We start from the raw sequence: 15,190 nt of genomic DNA, 5'->3' as shown, positions 1-15,190 counted from the left end.
AATGAACATTGTAAATGCTCTCTTAAAGTAATCTCTCCCGTTAGATGTTGAAATATTACATTATCTAGAATGTAATATTTCTTGTAGCCATGGATTTTTCACAGACTTCAACGGGGCAACCAATCTTTCTTGTTCTGAAGTCCATTCTTCTTCTTCTGAAAAGCTTTTACCAATTGAAGGTAATCCTAGAGCTTCCGCAATTTTGTCTATTGTCACATTGATATCCCCCACCACTAATTCTAGTTTGCTTGTGGCTTTGTTATATGCTTTAGCAAGTGCGAGGAATAACCGCCTATAAACTTTCTAATCTTGAATAGTCTTTAAGGATGAGAATTCCATTTTATCCACTTCAAGTTTTTTCTCTTTTGTAAGTGAATTTATCGTTGTGAAAAATAAATTGGGAGAACAACGATATTCTATCAATTTCTGCAAACATAAAGGAAAAAATCTCCACCCAATTTAACCATGGTTTGTTTGAAAAATAATAACAATAACAATAATAATAATAATCATAATCATAATAACAGTAGTACTCGCATTCAGATACAAATACAGATGGATGCAAACTATGCTAAGTCATGTGTGTAAAATCTCATTAAATTGGGTACAAACTGTCTGATACATGTGTGCAAAATCTCATTACATTGGGTGTAAACTGTGATCAGTAAAGTATGCAAAATCTCATTAAAATGGATGCAAACTGTCTGATTCATATGTGCAAAATTTGAGTAAAGTGACTGCAAATTGTTTGATTCATGTGTGCAAAATCTATTAAAGTGGGTGCAAACTGTATGATTCATGTGTGCAAAACTTTATTAAGATGGGTGCAAAGTGTGCTAAGTAAGATGTGCAAAATCTCATTAAAATGGGTGCAAAAATATGAGCAATGAACTACATCAAAAGTTATGAACATCACATATGCACGGATGAATTTCACATACACACTATCCATATCCAGCATATATATAATTATATGTTAAAACCAAATAATTGAAATTTAAACCAACGAATTTACCTATCTAATTTTTTAATATAATTCAAGATTGTACTCAGTCACACCAGACATAGATTAAGGGGGCCTTTGGTTTGCTTCTTTTCACAAAACTAAGCTTTTCTTTTTTTCTTTAATTAACAAAAAAATCCGTTCTCACTTCTCACATTTTTGTGTAAATTTTATAAGTAGCAAGACAACTTGAGCCACCAATAACAGAAACAACAAAATTGGACTACAACCAATAATCAAGATCTTAATTCTGAGAAATTTAAGCATTTCTAAGGACACAAGTTTACTGTAAAATTACTTTTCAAATAATCAGAAGCAAGCGCACCATAAATAAGTGTAAGAGTGCTTTTATATCATGCACCAAAGCTTCATTGTTATAAATTGTCTAATAGATAAGTACAAATTGAACTATTGAAGAAAACAAAGAAGCAAAGAACTGTTATAAAATCAGATAGATAAAATTTAATAGGTGCTAAAACAATAACTTTGCAAGTAATAAACACACAATATACCTGAGATGTTAGTTCTTCAAGAGTTTCCTACTGCATTTTCCTTCTTGTTCATGTTTCAGATTTCTTTGTATTTGTACTTTTTTGCGGCATCTTAATATTTGGATCTTTTTCCCTTTCAAATGATCACTGCATATTAATCATATTTTATGAAAGCACATAAGTCAATTGATTGGGTGCAAAAAAGATTAATAGTCAATTGATGTATTGTTTGATTAACCAATAAAACATATTATTAATACAAACACAAATAAAAAACCGAGTCACATTACAAATCAATTGTACATTTCCAACTAGAAACATAACGCATCAGTAACGATTGCCAGTATTTTCACAACAAACCTCTGCCAACAGTAGCCATTGTCAAAAGTCAATTACCAGTTAAGTAACTAAGATAATGGCATAATGAATTTTTTCAAAGATTTATAAATTAAAAGTACCTAAGTTTCATAAACAAGATATGATGAATCAAAATCAAAATCAAAAGATATTTTTATTATAAAGTGCTTAAAGATTTTCATGAATAGACAGGAAACATTAAGTCATATTTTGAATGGATACAGAAGGATGACACCAGTAATGAACAGATTATCTAAGACAGAGACTCAAGGTCAAATACACAATAGAAGTTTACAGTTACCAAGTTTAAAGAGCAATTCTATGACAATTCAAATTTGAGTTAAACAAAGAGATCAATATTACAATGATGCTAAGCCAATCTATTTTGGTTGCAGAGTCTGACTTCCTGTTGCAGTTGTCCCAGTTGGTTCACTGTATACAATATATATACCAAAGCTCAGATACACTAGAAATGAAAGCGAGAAGCAAAATGTTGCAGAAAGCAATGAATGAACAAAAATAAAAACTAATTAACCTTCACATTAAAATTTTTTAGTAATACAAATTTTAACCTTGCAAAAGCATATCGCATCAGTAGAAACGAAAGGGAATTATAGAGAGCCGAGAGATGCTGTCACAGAGAGTAATGCCACTTCTATTGGAGACGCTACTGGCGATGGACAGCGAGCTCAAGAAGACTAATTCGCGTTGAGAGTGCTCATCAGCGTTGAGAGCAAGAAAGAGAGCGCACTGTAAGAGTGTCGACAAAGAGAGAGAGTGGGATTTTGCGAAGAAGAAGAACGTGTGAGGTAAAGAGCATGTACTCACGCTCTCTATATGCATTTGGATATTTTTTTATTTGGTGCAGAAAAATACTAACTGGTTGTTTGCTGGCCCAAAAAATACAAATTTGCTGGCCCAAAACAAGAAATGTATGCTATAAAAATATTTCATGTATAACTTGGCCTAAAATATTTTAGATTATATGTATATGCACGCATGCTCAAATTAAAGTAATTAGAGTCATAATAGTATTAACAGTTTGGAATTTGGTAGGAAAAACATCATATTTCATGTTCAGATCACACCCTATCCCCTGGTGTTAGAAATTCTTAGCAGCACCTAACATTTTGGTAAGGTTCTATTCAACACTCATGTAGCTTACTAAAGAAGCTGCATCAGTTAACTATAAAGTACAACTGATTATCCTTTATATATACCTTAAAATAGTAATTTTTACATCAAAAGTCTATTTAAATAATTAAAAAAAATAACATGGCTAGCAAAATAAATTCATAAAAAATAGTATGTCCATGTGTCTTTTTTACCTCTATTTCCATCATGTTTATTCTCCTCTTGATTGAATTGTCCTTCTTGCAAGGAGTGCCTTGACATGTATTTGATTCACCCTTCAGATGTTAAAAAAAAAAGTAATCATTATTTGGTTACTGCAGCAAGAAGTGCCATGCATGCACTACTCATCAATAAGAAAATGGTAAAGTAAAATTTTCATTACAATTATTTCATCCAAAAACAAAAGGCAGCTCAAAAGTACTACACACATTATTACTATCATCACATATACACTACCCTTATTAAAATAATAAGGTTGGAGAATTCTTTTTCAATTAGATAGCTTAGTCAAAATCATCGGCTTCAATTCAGCATTGATGAACTTATACATTGATGAACTTGGTCAAAATGTATTTTGGAATTTCTCTCACACGTTCATGCCCTAGGACAACCAAGCTATGACAGCATAATATACCTCTTGATTCAAACATTTGACACTTGCATGTAATATCCTCGTTTTCGCATTGTAGATAACTTCATAAACCTTCTCTTTAGAAGTAGATACATCCTCCAAATAGAATAGACTTTAGATGTAGAAACTAGTTTCATAATGTGCAAAATACAATTTACTTTCTTTCTAAATTGCTTTTGTACTTCCTTAAACTTTGCATTAGTATAGACACCTTGAAATTGCTTCTTTATTAAGGAATTAGTGGCACAAGGTATTATTGATTTATAGTCTTCAACATCAGCCTTTCTTTCTTGTTCCTCCTTCCATCCAAGGCAATTGTCATACTGTTTGACAAATTAAATCAACAAGCTCTTGTTATTTAAAAATTTATCAAAATATGAATGCATACTCCCACTTCGTTGTGTGGATTGCATACCAACCCAAAAAAAGTGGTAAAAAAAATTGGAACCCATCAATGTCTTTCTTCATAGATATCTATGTATCATAGTAAACAAATATACATAAAAAAAATTCTTGTGAGCAAACTTAACAAAAGTGGATGCAAATGTTGCCATAAACAAGTTAATAACACATTGAAACTTAGAAAATATTAGAATAAGAAAATTATACTAGAGGCACATTGAAACCTGTTAGAATTCTAGCAAATAGAATATGATAGCCACTTTATACTTTCAAAATACTGATATACTAATTCCTATGTGCAAAATATAAAAATTCATGTGTAGAGAAGTACCTGATAGCCATTTGTTATTGTCTAGACCATATTCAATCAAAAAATCGTCCCATTGACTTTGAAAATCATCTTCTGAAGTACACTCCCAAACAATATTATTTAAATCACTTTGTAACTCTTTATATCTCTTGTATCCATTGAATTTTTTTGGAATCTTTTTCAAAGTGTGTCAAATGCATAACCTATGACGTGTCCTGGCATCACATTCTCAATTCCAGCTCGCATTCCGAGGCATTGGCTTTTAGGCGCCTTTCCATGCATACATCTAAGCCAAGCATTAAATAACCAAGTAAACGAGCCGAAATTTTCCTTAGTCATTAAACCACACCCAAGAAGCACTAAGTTACCATGGTGATTAAGCCCCACAAAGGAACCAAATAGCATATTGTAACGATTAGTTTTATAAGTAGTATCAAACGAAACTACATCACCAAAGTACTCGTATGCTGCTCTACTTCGAGCTTCAGCCCAAAATATAGTTTTGAAACGCTTGATTTGATCAAGTTCAAGATTAAAATAAAAATCAGAGTTCATATCCTTTATCCGTGTAAAATACTTCAACATCTTCCTAGCATCCATTTCTTCCGTAACATTGCGTACCTTTCTACTGAAATAGTTCCTAACATCTTTTTCCATTAAGCTTATCTTAGAGAAATCTCCCATTTCATCCACCAACACTTGAGATGTTTTGCTTGGTCTCACGCCTGCTTCATCATTCCTCTCAATGACTCGACACATGTACATATTCATCTCTCTATTAGGTGTCAACAATTTTGCCATCTCCGGATCACAAGGATGTGAATGATCCAAACACACCTTGGATATAACCCAAAGACCCTCCTTATTCAACCTAATAGAAATCCTCGCGGGGAAATTGTAGTTGGTTCTAGAGTTGGTCTTTTCTATTGGTGAAACTCTAGACTTGCGTTTTCCTTCCCTATTGCAAGTGATCATTTGATTCTTAGGAACCTTATCTTTACCAACTCTTCGGGTAAACCTTATCTTAATAACAAAACCAACGCGCTTGGCATAATTCTGATAAAATTGATTTGCATCATCAAGGGTTCCAAAACACATGCCAACCTTGGGCACATCTTGTACAAAAGTAAGCATACATCAGATGGTAAAGCAAAATCTCATTAAAGTGGGTGCAAACTGCCTGATTCATGTATGTAAAATATCATTAAGGTAGATGCAAATTGTGCCGAGTGAGTTGTGCAAAATCTCATTAAACTTGGTGCAAACTATCTGATACATGTGTGCAAAATCTCATTAAAGTGGGTGCAAACAGTTTGATTCATGTGTGAAAATTTTCATTAAGATGGGTGCAGACTGTGCTGAATAAGGTGTGCAAAATCTCATTAAAGTAGATGCAAAATGTAATGAGTGAAGTATCTCAACTACTCTTAGGTATTGAATCAACAAAACCCTTTTGCTTAAATAAGAATCATTAACAAACTTCTATGATCTATCATAACCAAAGATTTAAGCCAATTAAAAATTTATTTATCATTAAAACTTCTACGATCTAGTATAGCATCATTGAATTTCATTCATTCAAAATAAAAGGCCAACATCAAAGTGTTGATGCTTCTCCATAAAAAAATAAGAGAAAAGAATGGGATGATCAACATAAATCCAAAAAATAGCTAAACAAAACCAAACAGAAATATCAACTTTCTTAGCATAGTCGGTAGGATGGGCATCAAATGCCACAATGGTAAAAAGAACCAAGAATGCAATAGCATAATTTACTTTTTCTTGGATTTAGATACATAGAGAACACAATACGTGAGGATGTATACTACAGCAATCCTTTTAACAAATGACACTAAAACTTAAAAAAGGTGAAGATTTGAATGTATGTACATGGAATGATCTGCTAACAAACATTCCTTCATGACCAAATCTGCCTAGTTCTGAAGATTTGAATTTCATAATTTGGGAGAATTCAACAGTATAGTAATTATACTGAAAAATATTTGTGCCAACAAGTGTAGGGAACTAGTGAGGTGTGAACAGGAGAAGAAATAACACAAAACAAAACAGAGAGGAGCTGCTTCCAGTTTGCACATCCATTGAATTGTTACAAATTTGATGCTTCTACTTCTACTTCGGGTTCTTAGCAGCTAAGGTTAGATCAGTTTCATTGAGCATGCATCTTGTCTTATTATCTATGTTCCTTTCTTATTTATTTCTATGCTTATTTCATATAAATTAATAAATTATTATGTTGTTAGGAGGCCAAACTAGGTGAAACACTATTTGAAGGTTAATGTATAACTCATAATTGCATGTCTCATTTTTAATATAGAAATTTTGAATTATGGTTAAATGGATGTAAATTTTCAGTATGTTTGATGCTTTAACATGGTGTCTTACACTGAAATGTAGAAAGACAACCGCAGTACATAACTGAAATTACAGTGAAAAATCAAAACAAGCAACAAACACCACCATTTTTTATATTTTCTGTCTTAGACATTTCATCAAACAGTTGGTTTGCGTGAACTGTGCATTGTTGCATTATGAAAACCAAAATCGAACAATGTATAATTTGGATTTTATACATTCAATTTAAACTCTATTATGAAAAACATAAATAACATACTTTGCAAGCTAAAAAATTCATAATCATAATCATCATGGTGTTCATTGATGCAATATGAAAGCCATTACAAAAATCATGAAATTAGAAGAGGGAGAAACTGCTTACTTCAATATTCTATTCTTCTAAAACTGATTTCACCATTGACATGGAGCGAGAGAGTGAAATTCTGAGTTGCTCTGCAGTTGAGAAGGAATGAGCGATAGAGAAGAGAATTTCTATGCAAGAGTAAGAAAGTCAACAACCGGTGAGAGTGTCACATCCTCCATTAATCGAGACCTTCATTCTCCTCTTGGAAGAGTGCAAAACACAGCGGCACCGATGATTTGAAAATCGGACAAGTCAAGTAAAGGAGCCGCGATCTTGAAGAGGTAAAGCTTCATAACCTTCGTCAATGGAACTGCGAGTGCAGAACCATGTTAACCCTCATCAAAGAGGCTAGAAGCTGAGATATCCGCCTAATGCCTTGGAGAGGAGCGTGAGAGAGATTCGTTTGTGTTATCGTATCGAATCTTTTCAACAACGCTCGTGAGGCTTTCCGTATTATGATGGTATAAAAATACTTGCTGGCTGAATGATGGTTAGGTTTTTATATATTTGCTGGTCCTGAGACTTTTTGTCAATAACTAGATGGATGATTGGGAGGACTGAGTACAAAAATAAATAATTTCTCCTTACATAATACAATTTGAAGGTCATAATATATGTACCAGCGGCTGCTTACATTACCTTAACAAACCAGATCCTGGTTGTCAATTAGCTTCTGATTTTAATAAAAAAATAATAATAATAATAGTAACTGTTGATTTAACTGAAACCAGCTCTGATTGATTATATATTATGCAATATGCATAGTATATTCAAAATATGCACCCTACCGCTGTATCAACAAACCCTTCACGCCCTCCCATTGTGTGGAAGAAAAACTCAGTAGCAGACAATCCACTGTAAAAAGAATTGGCAACAAAACCTTTAGCCTGCATCAACAGTGACATACCAGTTTTCGATGTCAGAAAACAGAATATGTAATGCACAATAATAGCAACAGCTACACCAGTTCTGGTATCAGTTACAAACAAATAATATTAAATGAAAACAATATTCTACAATAGTAGTTTACTACTGTCCCGTCCTGATAATAAAGTGAAAACAATTGCTTGTGACGACAATATATGACAAAGCTTCGAAGTCATCTACGAATTCCAAGATAGCTTCTCATGTATAGGTGTGTTACATAAATGTGTATGCAATACTCTGTTTGTTGTTAATTCACAACTGTGAATCACTTCAACATTAATATTATCAATGAACAAATACAACAGCAGTATGGATGAAAAAGAAATTAACTGGGAAATTGAGTCTCTATGAATATTAAATAAGAATAGAATTACAGAAATTAGACTAATTGGTAATTGCTACAACTAGGAGATTTTACTATAAAGAGATTTTAAACCTACAAGTATACTTTTATGGGCAACTTTAAAATATATACACTAGTGGATCAAGGGATTAACAGGTATATCTCACCCTTCCCCAACAATCCTACCAAGCTCCCATCCGTGCTGAATTCACCAATAGTCAGAGCAAGAACAAGAACCTTGCTTGAAACTATGAAACCGATATCGATCTCGGACCACGATTTCGCGGTTGTATACATAAGATGCAATCTTCATAGCAGAATGACAGTCTTGGCAAATCCTTAGGTTCTTGAAAATGTGTATTGGAGAACCTGATGGAGTGCTTGTTAGGCCAAAAGCAAGTGCAAGCTTCTCACTATGAGTGAACAACACTTGTTCTACCTCCTCCAATGCCTCAGTGCAATCATCCCTGGTGGAACAACCAAACAAAACCTGAGAACTTGTATTGGGAACATAGCCACCCAACCTCAACCGGTGAATCATGTCATCTAGCATCATGTAAATCCCTGCAGTTTGCGGGTGAGACTTATCGCCGGCGATGAACTGATGAAGCTGGCCACCAACATACATTGAGCTCGTTCCTGGCACCTTTTTGATACCCCTTTTCTTAAGAACCTTCCTGAAGAAATTTGCCTTTTCCTCTTTCCCAGACAATGCATACATGTTGGAAAGCAAGACATGATACTCAGTGTTATGTGGATCCATCTGAACCAACTCTCTCATAATCTGTTCCCCAAGCTTCACCTTCCCATGTGTGTAACAAGAGCCAAAAAGAGACCCCAGAACAACTTCATTTGGAGCAAATGGCATGCTTTTAATAAAAGCTTCGGCTTCTTCCAATCGTCCGGCTCGACCAAGGAGGTCCACCATGCAAGCATAATGCTCCATTTCCGGATTTATCCCATGAATGGACTCAAGCTCGTTGAAGTACTTCCAACCGAGATCAACCATACCCGAATGACTGCAAGCACTCAACAAGGCCAAGAAAGTCAAAGCATCAGGGCTCACTCCTTCTCCGATCATGGAATCAAACATATCCACCACATCCTTTCCCTTCCCATGCATGGCCAACCCACCAATCATGGCATTCCACGCCACTACATTTCTCCTTGGCATGTTCCTGAACACAACCAAGGCAGCACCAATCCTCCCACACTTTGCATACATGTCAACCAACCCAGTCCCCACCATGACACCCACATCCCACCCAATTTCCTTCACAGCATACCCATGAACCCACCTCCCCAAGCTCACATCCCCAGACCGCGAACAAGCCAAAAGAATCGAACAAAGGCTCACACCATTCAACACAAACCCACACCCAAAAATCATCTCCCTCAAGCTCATAAGCCTCCCTAGTCATCCCATTCTCAACATACCCCACAATCATCACAGTCCAAGCAACCTCATCCCTCTCTGGCATTTCATCGAACACCTTCCGCCCATTCTCCAAACCCTCCCCTTTCACCACACCTTCCAAGACCACAATCCAAGACACCACACTCTTCAACCCCATATCCTCGAAAACTCTTCTAACCCCATCCACAAGCCCACACTTCACATAAACATCCATCAAAGCATTGCAGACTCTAACACACCCAGAAACCCCAAGCTTCACCACAAGTGCATGAAGCTGCAAGCCCGTTTTGACGCAGCCGAGATGGGAGCACTTAGTGAGGACGCAGAGTACGGAGACGGGGTCAAGGGGGAGGGGGAGGGAGCGCATTTCGGAGAAAAGGCGAAGGGCATGGTTGGGGTTAGTGGCAGAGATGAGGGCAGTGTAGTCGACGGAGTCTCTGTGGGAGTTGGGGATTTGATGGAAGAGGTGGATGGCGTGGGAGAGGGAGAGGGAGAGGGAGGAGAGAGAGTAGAGGTGGAAGAGGGCGTTGAGGAGGAAGTGGGGGTCGGAGGAGGTGGGTGGCAGGAGGCCAGAGATGAGGGCGGCGGCGTGGAGCTGGGTGGCGGGGCGGAAGGAGGAGGTGCGGGCGCAGCTGCGGAGGAGGGCGCGGAGGTGGAGGGCGGGGGTATGGTGGGCGTGTGGGAGTGTCCTTGTCATACCATTTACGGATTTACCACTTCAATCAATTTTCGAAGTGTGTACGTATTAATAATTTACTATTAAAAAATTATACCAAATTCAGTCATTAAAATAAAATATAAAATATTAAAAAATTTATTAAATTTATTATTTTTTTATCGAGAATTAATTATTAATATTTAAAAATATAAATTAAAAATACATTATTAAATTATTAAATTAAAAAATTTAAATTAATAATTAAAATAATTAACAAAAAATATTTTAAAAATATTTATTAAAATATAAAATATATATTAAAAATAATATATTCATAGATAAATATAATATATATAGTATAGGTTATAAAAATATGTTATAAATAAATGTTAAATTAAAAATATTTCATCTAATACATAAATTTTTTATTATTAAACTAAGATCATTAATTAATAATTTATTATTTTTATTTATATAAAAATCAATTCTATTTTCCCAAAAAACATCTACTCTACTAAAGCATAATAGCATTGGAAAGCTTTCACAAATATCCAAGGTTTTGAAAATTGGACCGAACCGGCCGGTTCGATCGGTTTAACCGCGAACCGACAACGTAAACGGTCTGGTCCTCCTGTAGAAACCGTCTTGGGAAGAACCGCCAAAGAACCCGCGAACCAGTCAAAAATTGGCCGGTTGGACCGAACTGGTGACCGGCCGGTTCTGCATAAACGTCGCCGTTTTATTGTTTTTTTTTAAAAAAATCCTAAACCTGACCCGACCCGTGGAGCACCCTGCACCCCACCCCCCCCCCTTTCTTCCCCCGAACCCATTCACTCATGATTCAGCTGATTCTGAATCATATTCATCTCACAGTGAGAGAACAGAGAAGAGTGAACCCTAGCCGCCCAAATCCTAACCTGCCACCGCGCCCTCCTTCGTCGCCACGGTCACCAGTCATCAGCGCGACTGCCGTCGCCTGGTCGTCAGCCCAAGTAACCCTCCTTCTTCGCCTGGTTCCTTGCCCAGTAGCCCTCCATCTGCGTCGTCTTCATCTTCTCAACACCAGCAAGCAGTAGCCCGTCTCATCGTCTTCATCGTCACGTGGTCCTCAACAGTCAACACCAGTAGCCCTCCGTCGACCCCAGGTGAGTGACTCGTCCTCTGCTCATCTTCTTTGTTCTTCGCCTCTGTGAACTTCTTCTGTTTGTTGGTTAGCATGAGAAATAAATAATTTGTTTGTTGGTTAGCAGATTTCTGTTTGTTGGTTAGCATGAGAAATAAATAATCTGAAAATTAACTGGCTGGTTTGCAGATTTTTGTTTGTTGGTTTGCAGCTCAATTTCTGTTTGTTGCTCAATTTTTGTTTGTTCCTCAATTGCTGGCTTTGTTTGTAATTGCTGGGTGAAAGTTTAGTGTTTTGTGATTATTGGTTAATGTTTTGGTTTGGTGTTCTCTCTTTTTCAGATTTTCCTTCTCTTGTATTTCTGCATGTTGCTGAATTGGTAATCAATAAATTTGCCTTTTTGCTATAAATTGGGACTTTACTAGGATTTGTTAAATTTGTTGCTTGTTGCTGAATTTGTTGCTTCCCAGTCACAGCATCAGAAAAGAAGCCGATGAATAAGGTTTTAAACTGTGAAATCATGTGTTGTTGCTTGAATTTTAGGAGAAAGAGCAATGTAATGTATTCCTATTTATGATTCCATAAGACCAAGGTTAAATTAACAATTCAGGTGGAGTTGAGTTTTGTTTATGAGTAATTAAATGCACGAAACAAGAATAGGATTGCTAATTAAATTTGGAATTTCTGATTAGTGACTTGTTAAGGTGCTGTTGTTGTTATGCTGCTGTTTTGTTATGGCACTGTTGTTGTTATGCTGCTGTTTTGTAATGATTGTTGCTGAATGCTACTCTGTTTTCATTGTGTTGTAGTTGCTGGTTTTGCTTTGATTTGTAGTTGCTGGTTGTGTTGGTTTTGCTAGCTTTGTTTGTAATTGCTGGGTGAAAGTTTAGTGTTTTGTAATTGCTGGCTTTGTTTTCTAATTGCTGGCTTTAGCTGAAGAAATTGGAGGGGCTGGATGAGGAGACATTGATGCCTCAGAAGACACCACCACCATCAACATATTAATAAGATTATATGAATTTGATTGATGACATTTAATGTAGTTTTTTAAATTTGAAAACTATTTTAATATTTATGTTATACTATAATTAATTAATTATATTTTAGCATGTTTATTTATTATTTTATTTTAAAATGATTTTTTTCGGTTGAACCACCTGTTAGACCGATTAGACTAGTAAACCAATAAACCAGTAGCTAGAGCGGTTTGATGACCGGTCCGATTTTCCGAACCTTGCATATACCACACCACTTTAGTGGAAATCTGCTATTCCATGTACGGTCCGTTTTCAAGTTAATCATTTTTTTTACTGTATACGGAAATTACTAAAAAATCCCTAAAATGATACCTAAAATGACAAAAAAGACTAATCTAATAAGCGGCTTTCATGATACCCTGAATTGAGTCTGCGGCGAATTGAGCCAAACTATTGTTCCAATGGCTTGAAGTTATTGGATAGCATTTCGGACTTGTAGAGCTGGACAAATCCTGAAAAATTTATTGCAAATTATTTGGCCATAATTTTACCATTTTTTCTCACTTGTGCCCAATCATAATTTTTCTACAATACAGTTATCCTCCAAATAAAATTCAAAAAAAATACTAAAAAATTATTAAAATTTATTATTTTTTATTATTAATTAGTAGAATAAAATATGTTGTTGGATTATTAAACTAAAATAACTGAATTGATGGCTAAAAATAATGACAAAAAACAATAAATTTTAATATCGCTAGGGAGTTAGTAGGTTTTGTGATTTGTAGTCATTATTAGCTAGGGTTGTCCATAGATCGGATCATATCCGCAGATCCGCGGTATTTATCCGCATCCGATCCGATAATTGCGGATATGATCCGATCCGCAGACTGATCGGATCGGATAGGATCCGATCCGCACCTATTAAGGATCGGATCGCGGGTTTCTGTGTTGTATCCGCGGATCCGCAGATCCGCACAAAATAATTAAAAAATAAAAAATAAAAAATATATATACCTTAGTTACTTTGTGTTGCAGCCACCTAACCTAACCCTAATCTCATTTTCACATTTTGCACTTCACGCACGTCTTCACCCTTCGTCCCTTCCCTTCCTTGTTCCTTCCTTCACGGCGCTGAAATGTGAAAGCCTAACAAAGTGAAACCCAAAACTCCAGACCCCCAATCTCACCCATTCACCCCGCCGTTCACCCCGCCGTTTACCCCCTGACCCCTAATCTCTCAGAGTCTCACCTATTCTGCCGTTCACCCCGCCGTTCACTCCTGACCCCCAATCTCTCATACTCTCACCTATATTCTGCCGTTCACACCGCCGTTCACCCTCCCGTTCAACCCGGTGTTCACCCCCGCCGTTCTTGCCTGCGCTGGTCGGTGTTCTCGTCAACGTTGACGACGATGTTCAGATCCTTGAGCAGGCTGTTATGGCGTTGAATCTTGGATCTGGATCTGGATAAAATCGAAGACGGCGAGCTCTGGTGGAAAACCTTGATGCTCAAGAACCAGAGCAACACTAGCAGCAGCTGGTTGGATTCTCTAGTGGAAAACCCCCCAATCTCTCACTCCTAGGCCCTAATCTCTTCAGTCTTCACCGTGTTCATGACTTCAGGTAATTTTCATGAGTAACCTGCTAAATTGAAATGCTCTATTTCTCTGTTCTGTATTTGGACTCAATTTTTTAACTTATTTTCAATACATAATAGTAACCTGTTGTAATTACCCTTACTGTTATTGTGTTTCTTAAAGAATTCTGCTCATGTTATTGTTTATATGAAATAAGCAGAAGCCACTTGGGATACTACCTGTTAAAGCATTATCCGACAGAACCATAGTTACAAGATGATGTAGTTTGCTGTTAAGGAATGTCAGTGATCCAGAGAGGTTATTTCTGGACAAGTCAAGCTTCTGCAGCCGGCTCAAACCATTGAGTTCCGAAGGAATTTTGCCATTCAATTTATTTCCAAGCAAATTCAGGTATGTCAAGTTTGAAAGAGTACTCAATGATGAAGGGATTGAACCAGATAAACTGTTATTAGCCAAATAATGAATTCTGTGAGATGCTGGTGTTCTATTCTATGTTTGTATGATTTATGTAATTATGTTAGATATTTCTTGTAGGATTGTGTTGCTTGAAATGGCTGATAAGCAAGCAGTTACAAACAATACAAGTGGATCTGAAGTAGGGAGCATTCCTACTCCACCAAATGTTGCTGCATCGACACCTTCTGAGTCAGCAAGGGGAGGGGAATCAGTGACTAATCCAGCCTCAAGTGATGCTCCTACTGCTGGGACAGAGACACAGACAGGCCAGCCAGGTAAACGAAAGGCTAACAGGCCCGCTTCTATTGTTTGGGATCACTTTAAAAAAAATGCGGAAGAAACTAAAGCTCAATGTAAACATTGCTTGAAATGGTTACAATGTCATAGTCGTAGGGATGGCACTTCTAATCTAAAAAAACACATTGGAACTTGTGCGAAGAACCCAGATAATCATGTTGATAAAAAACAAAAAACCCTTGTGTTCACAAATTCTAATTTAGATGAGCCACCAACATTGAAGGCAGTAGACTTTAACCAGGAGCGGTGTAGGCTTTCACTTTGTAAGATGATAGTAATTGATGAACTCCCATTTAGGTTTGTAGAAAATACTGGATTTAGGGACTTTTGTGGTGAGATGCAACC

At 36.4% G+C, this 15,190-nt stretch overlaps 1 protein-coding gene and 1 pseudogene across 1 annotated transcript; both read right to left on the bottom strand.

Annotated features, from left to right (window-relative positions):
* Nucleotides 1–4,508: 4,508 nt before the first annotated feature.
* Nucleotides 4,509–5,462, bottom strand: LOC112783922 (protein FAR1-RELATED SEQUENCE 5-like). The gene has a single exon (XM_072231271.1). The coding sequence runs from the start codon at nt 5,460–5,462 to the stop codon at nt 4,509–4,511; it is 954 nt and encodes a 317-aa protein (XP_072087372.1).
* Nucleotides 5,463–6,960: 1,498 nt separating this feature from the next.
* On the bottom strand, nt 6,961–10,441 carry LOC112783921 (pentatricopeptide repeat-containing protein At5g15340, mitochondrial-like; annotated as a pseudogene).
* Between the last annotated feature and the right edge of the window lie 4,749 nt (nt 10,442–15,190).

This window comes from Arachis hypogaea, chromosome 20, assembly GCF_003086295.3.
Source record: "Arachis hypogaea cultivar Tifrunner chromosome 20, arahy.Tifrunner.gnm2.J5K5, whole genome shotgun sequence".
NCBI lineage: Eukaryota > Viridiplantae > Streptophyta > Magnoliopsida > Fabales > Fabaceae > Arachis > Arachis hypogaea.
The sequence above is the reverse complement of the archived record's forward strand: the minus strand, read 5'-3'. Positions and strand labels throughout refer to the sequence as shown.

Bases quoted from the DNA above. Each gene is read 5' to 3' on its own strand.
- LOC112783922 (XM_072231271.1), bottom strand. From the start codon at position 5,462: ATGCTTACTTTTGTACAAGATGTGCCCAAGGTTGGCATGTGTTTTGGA.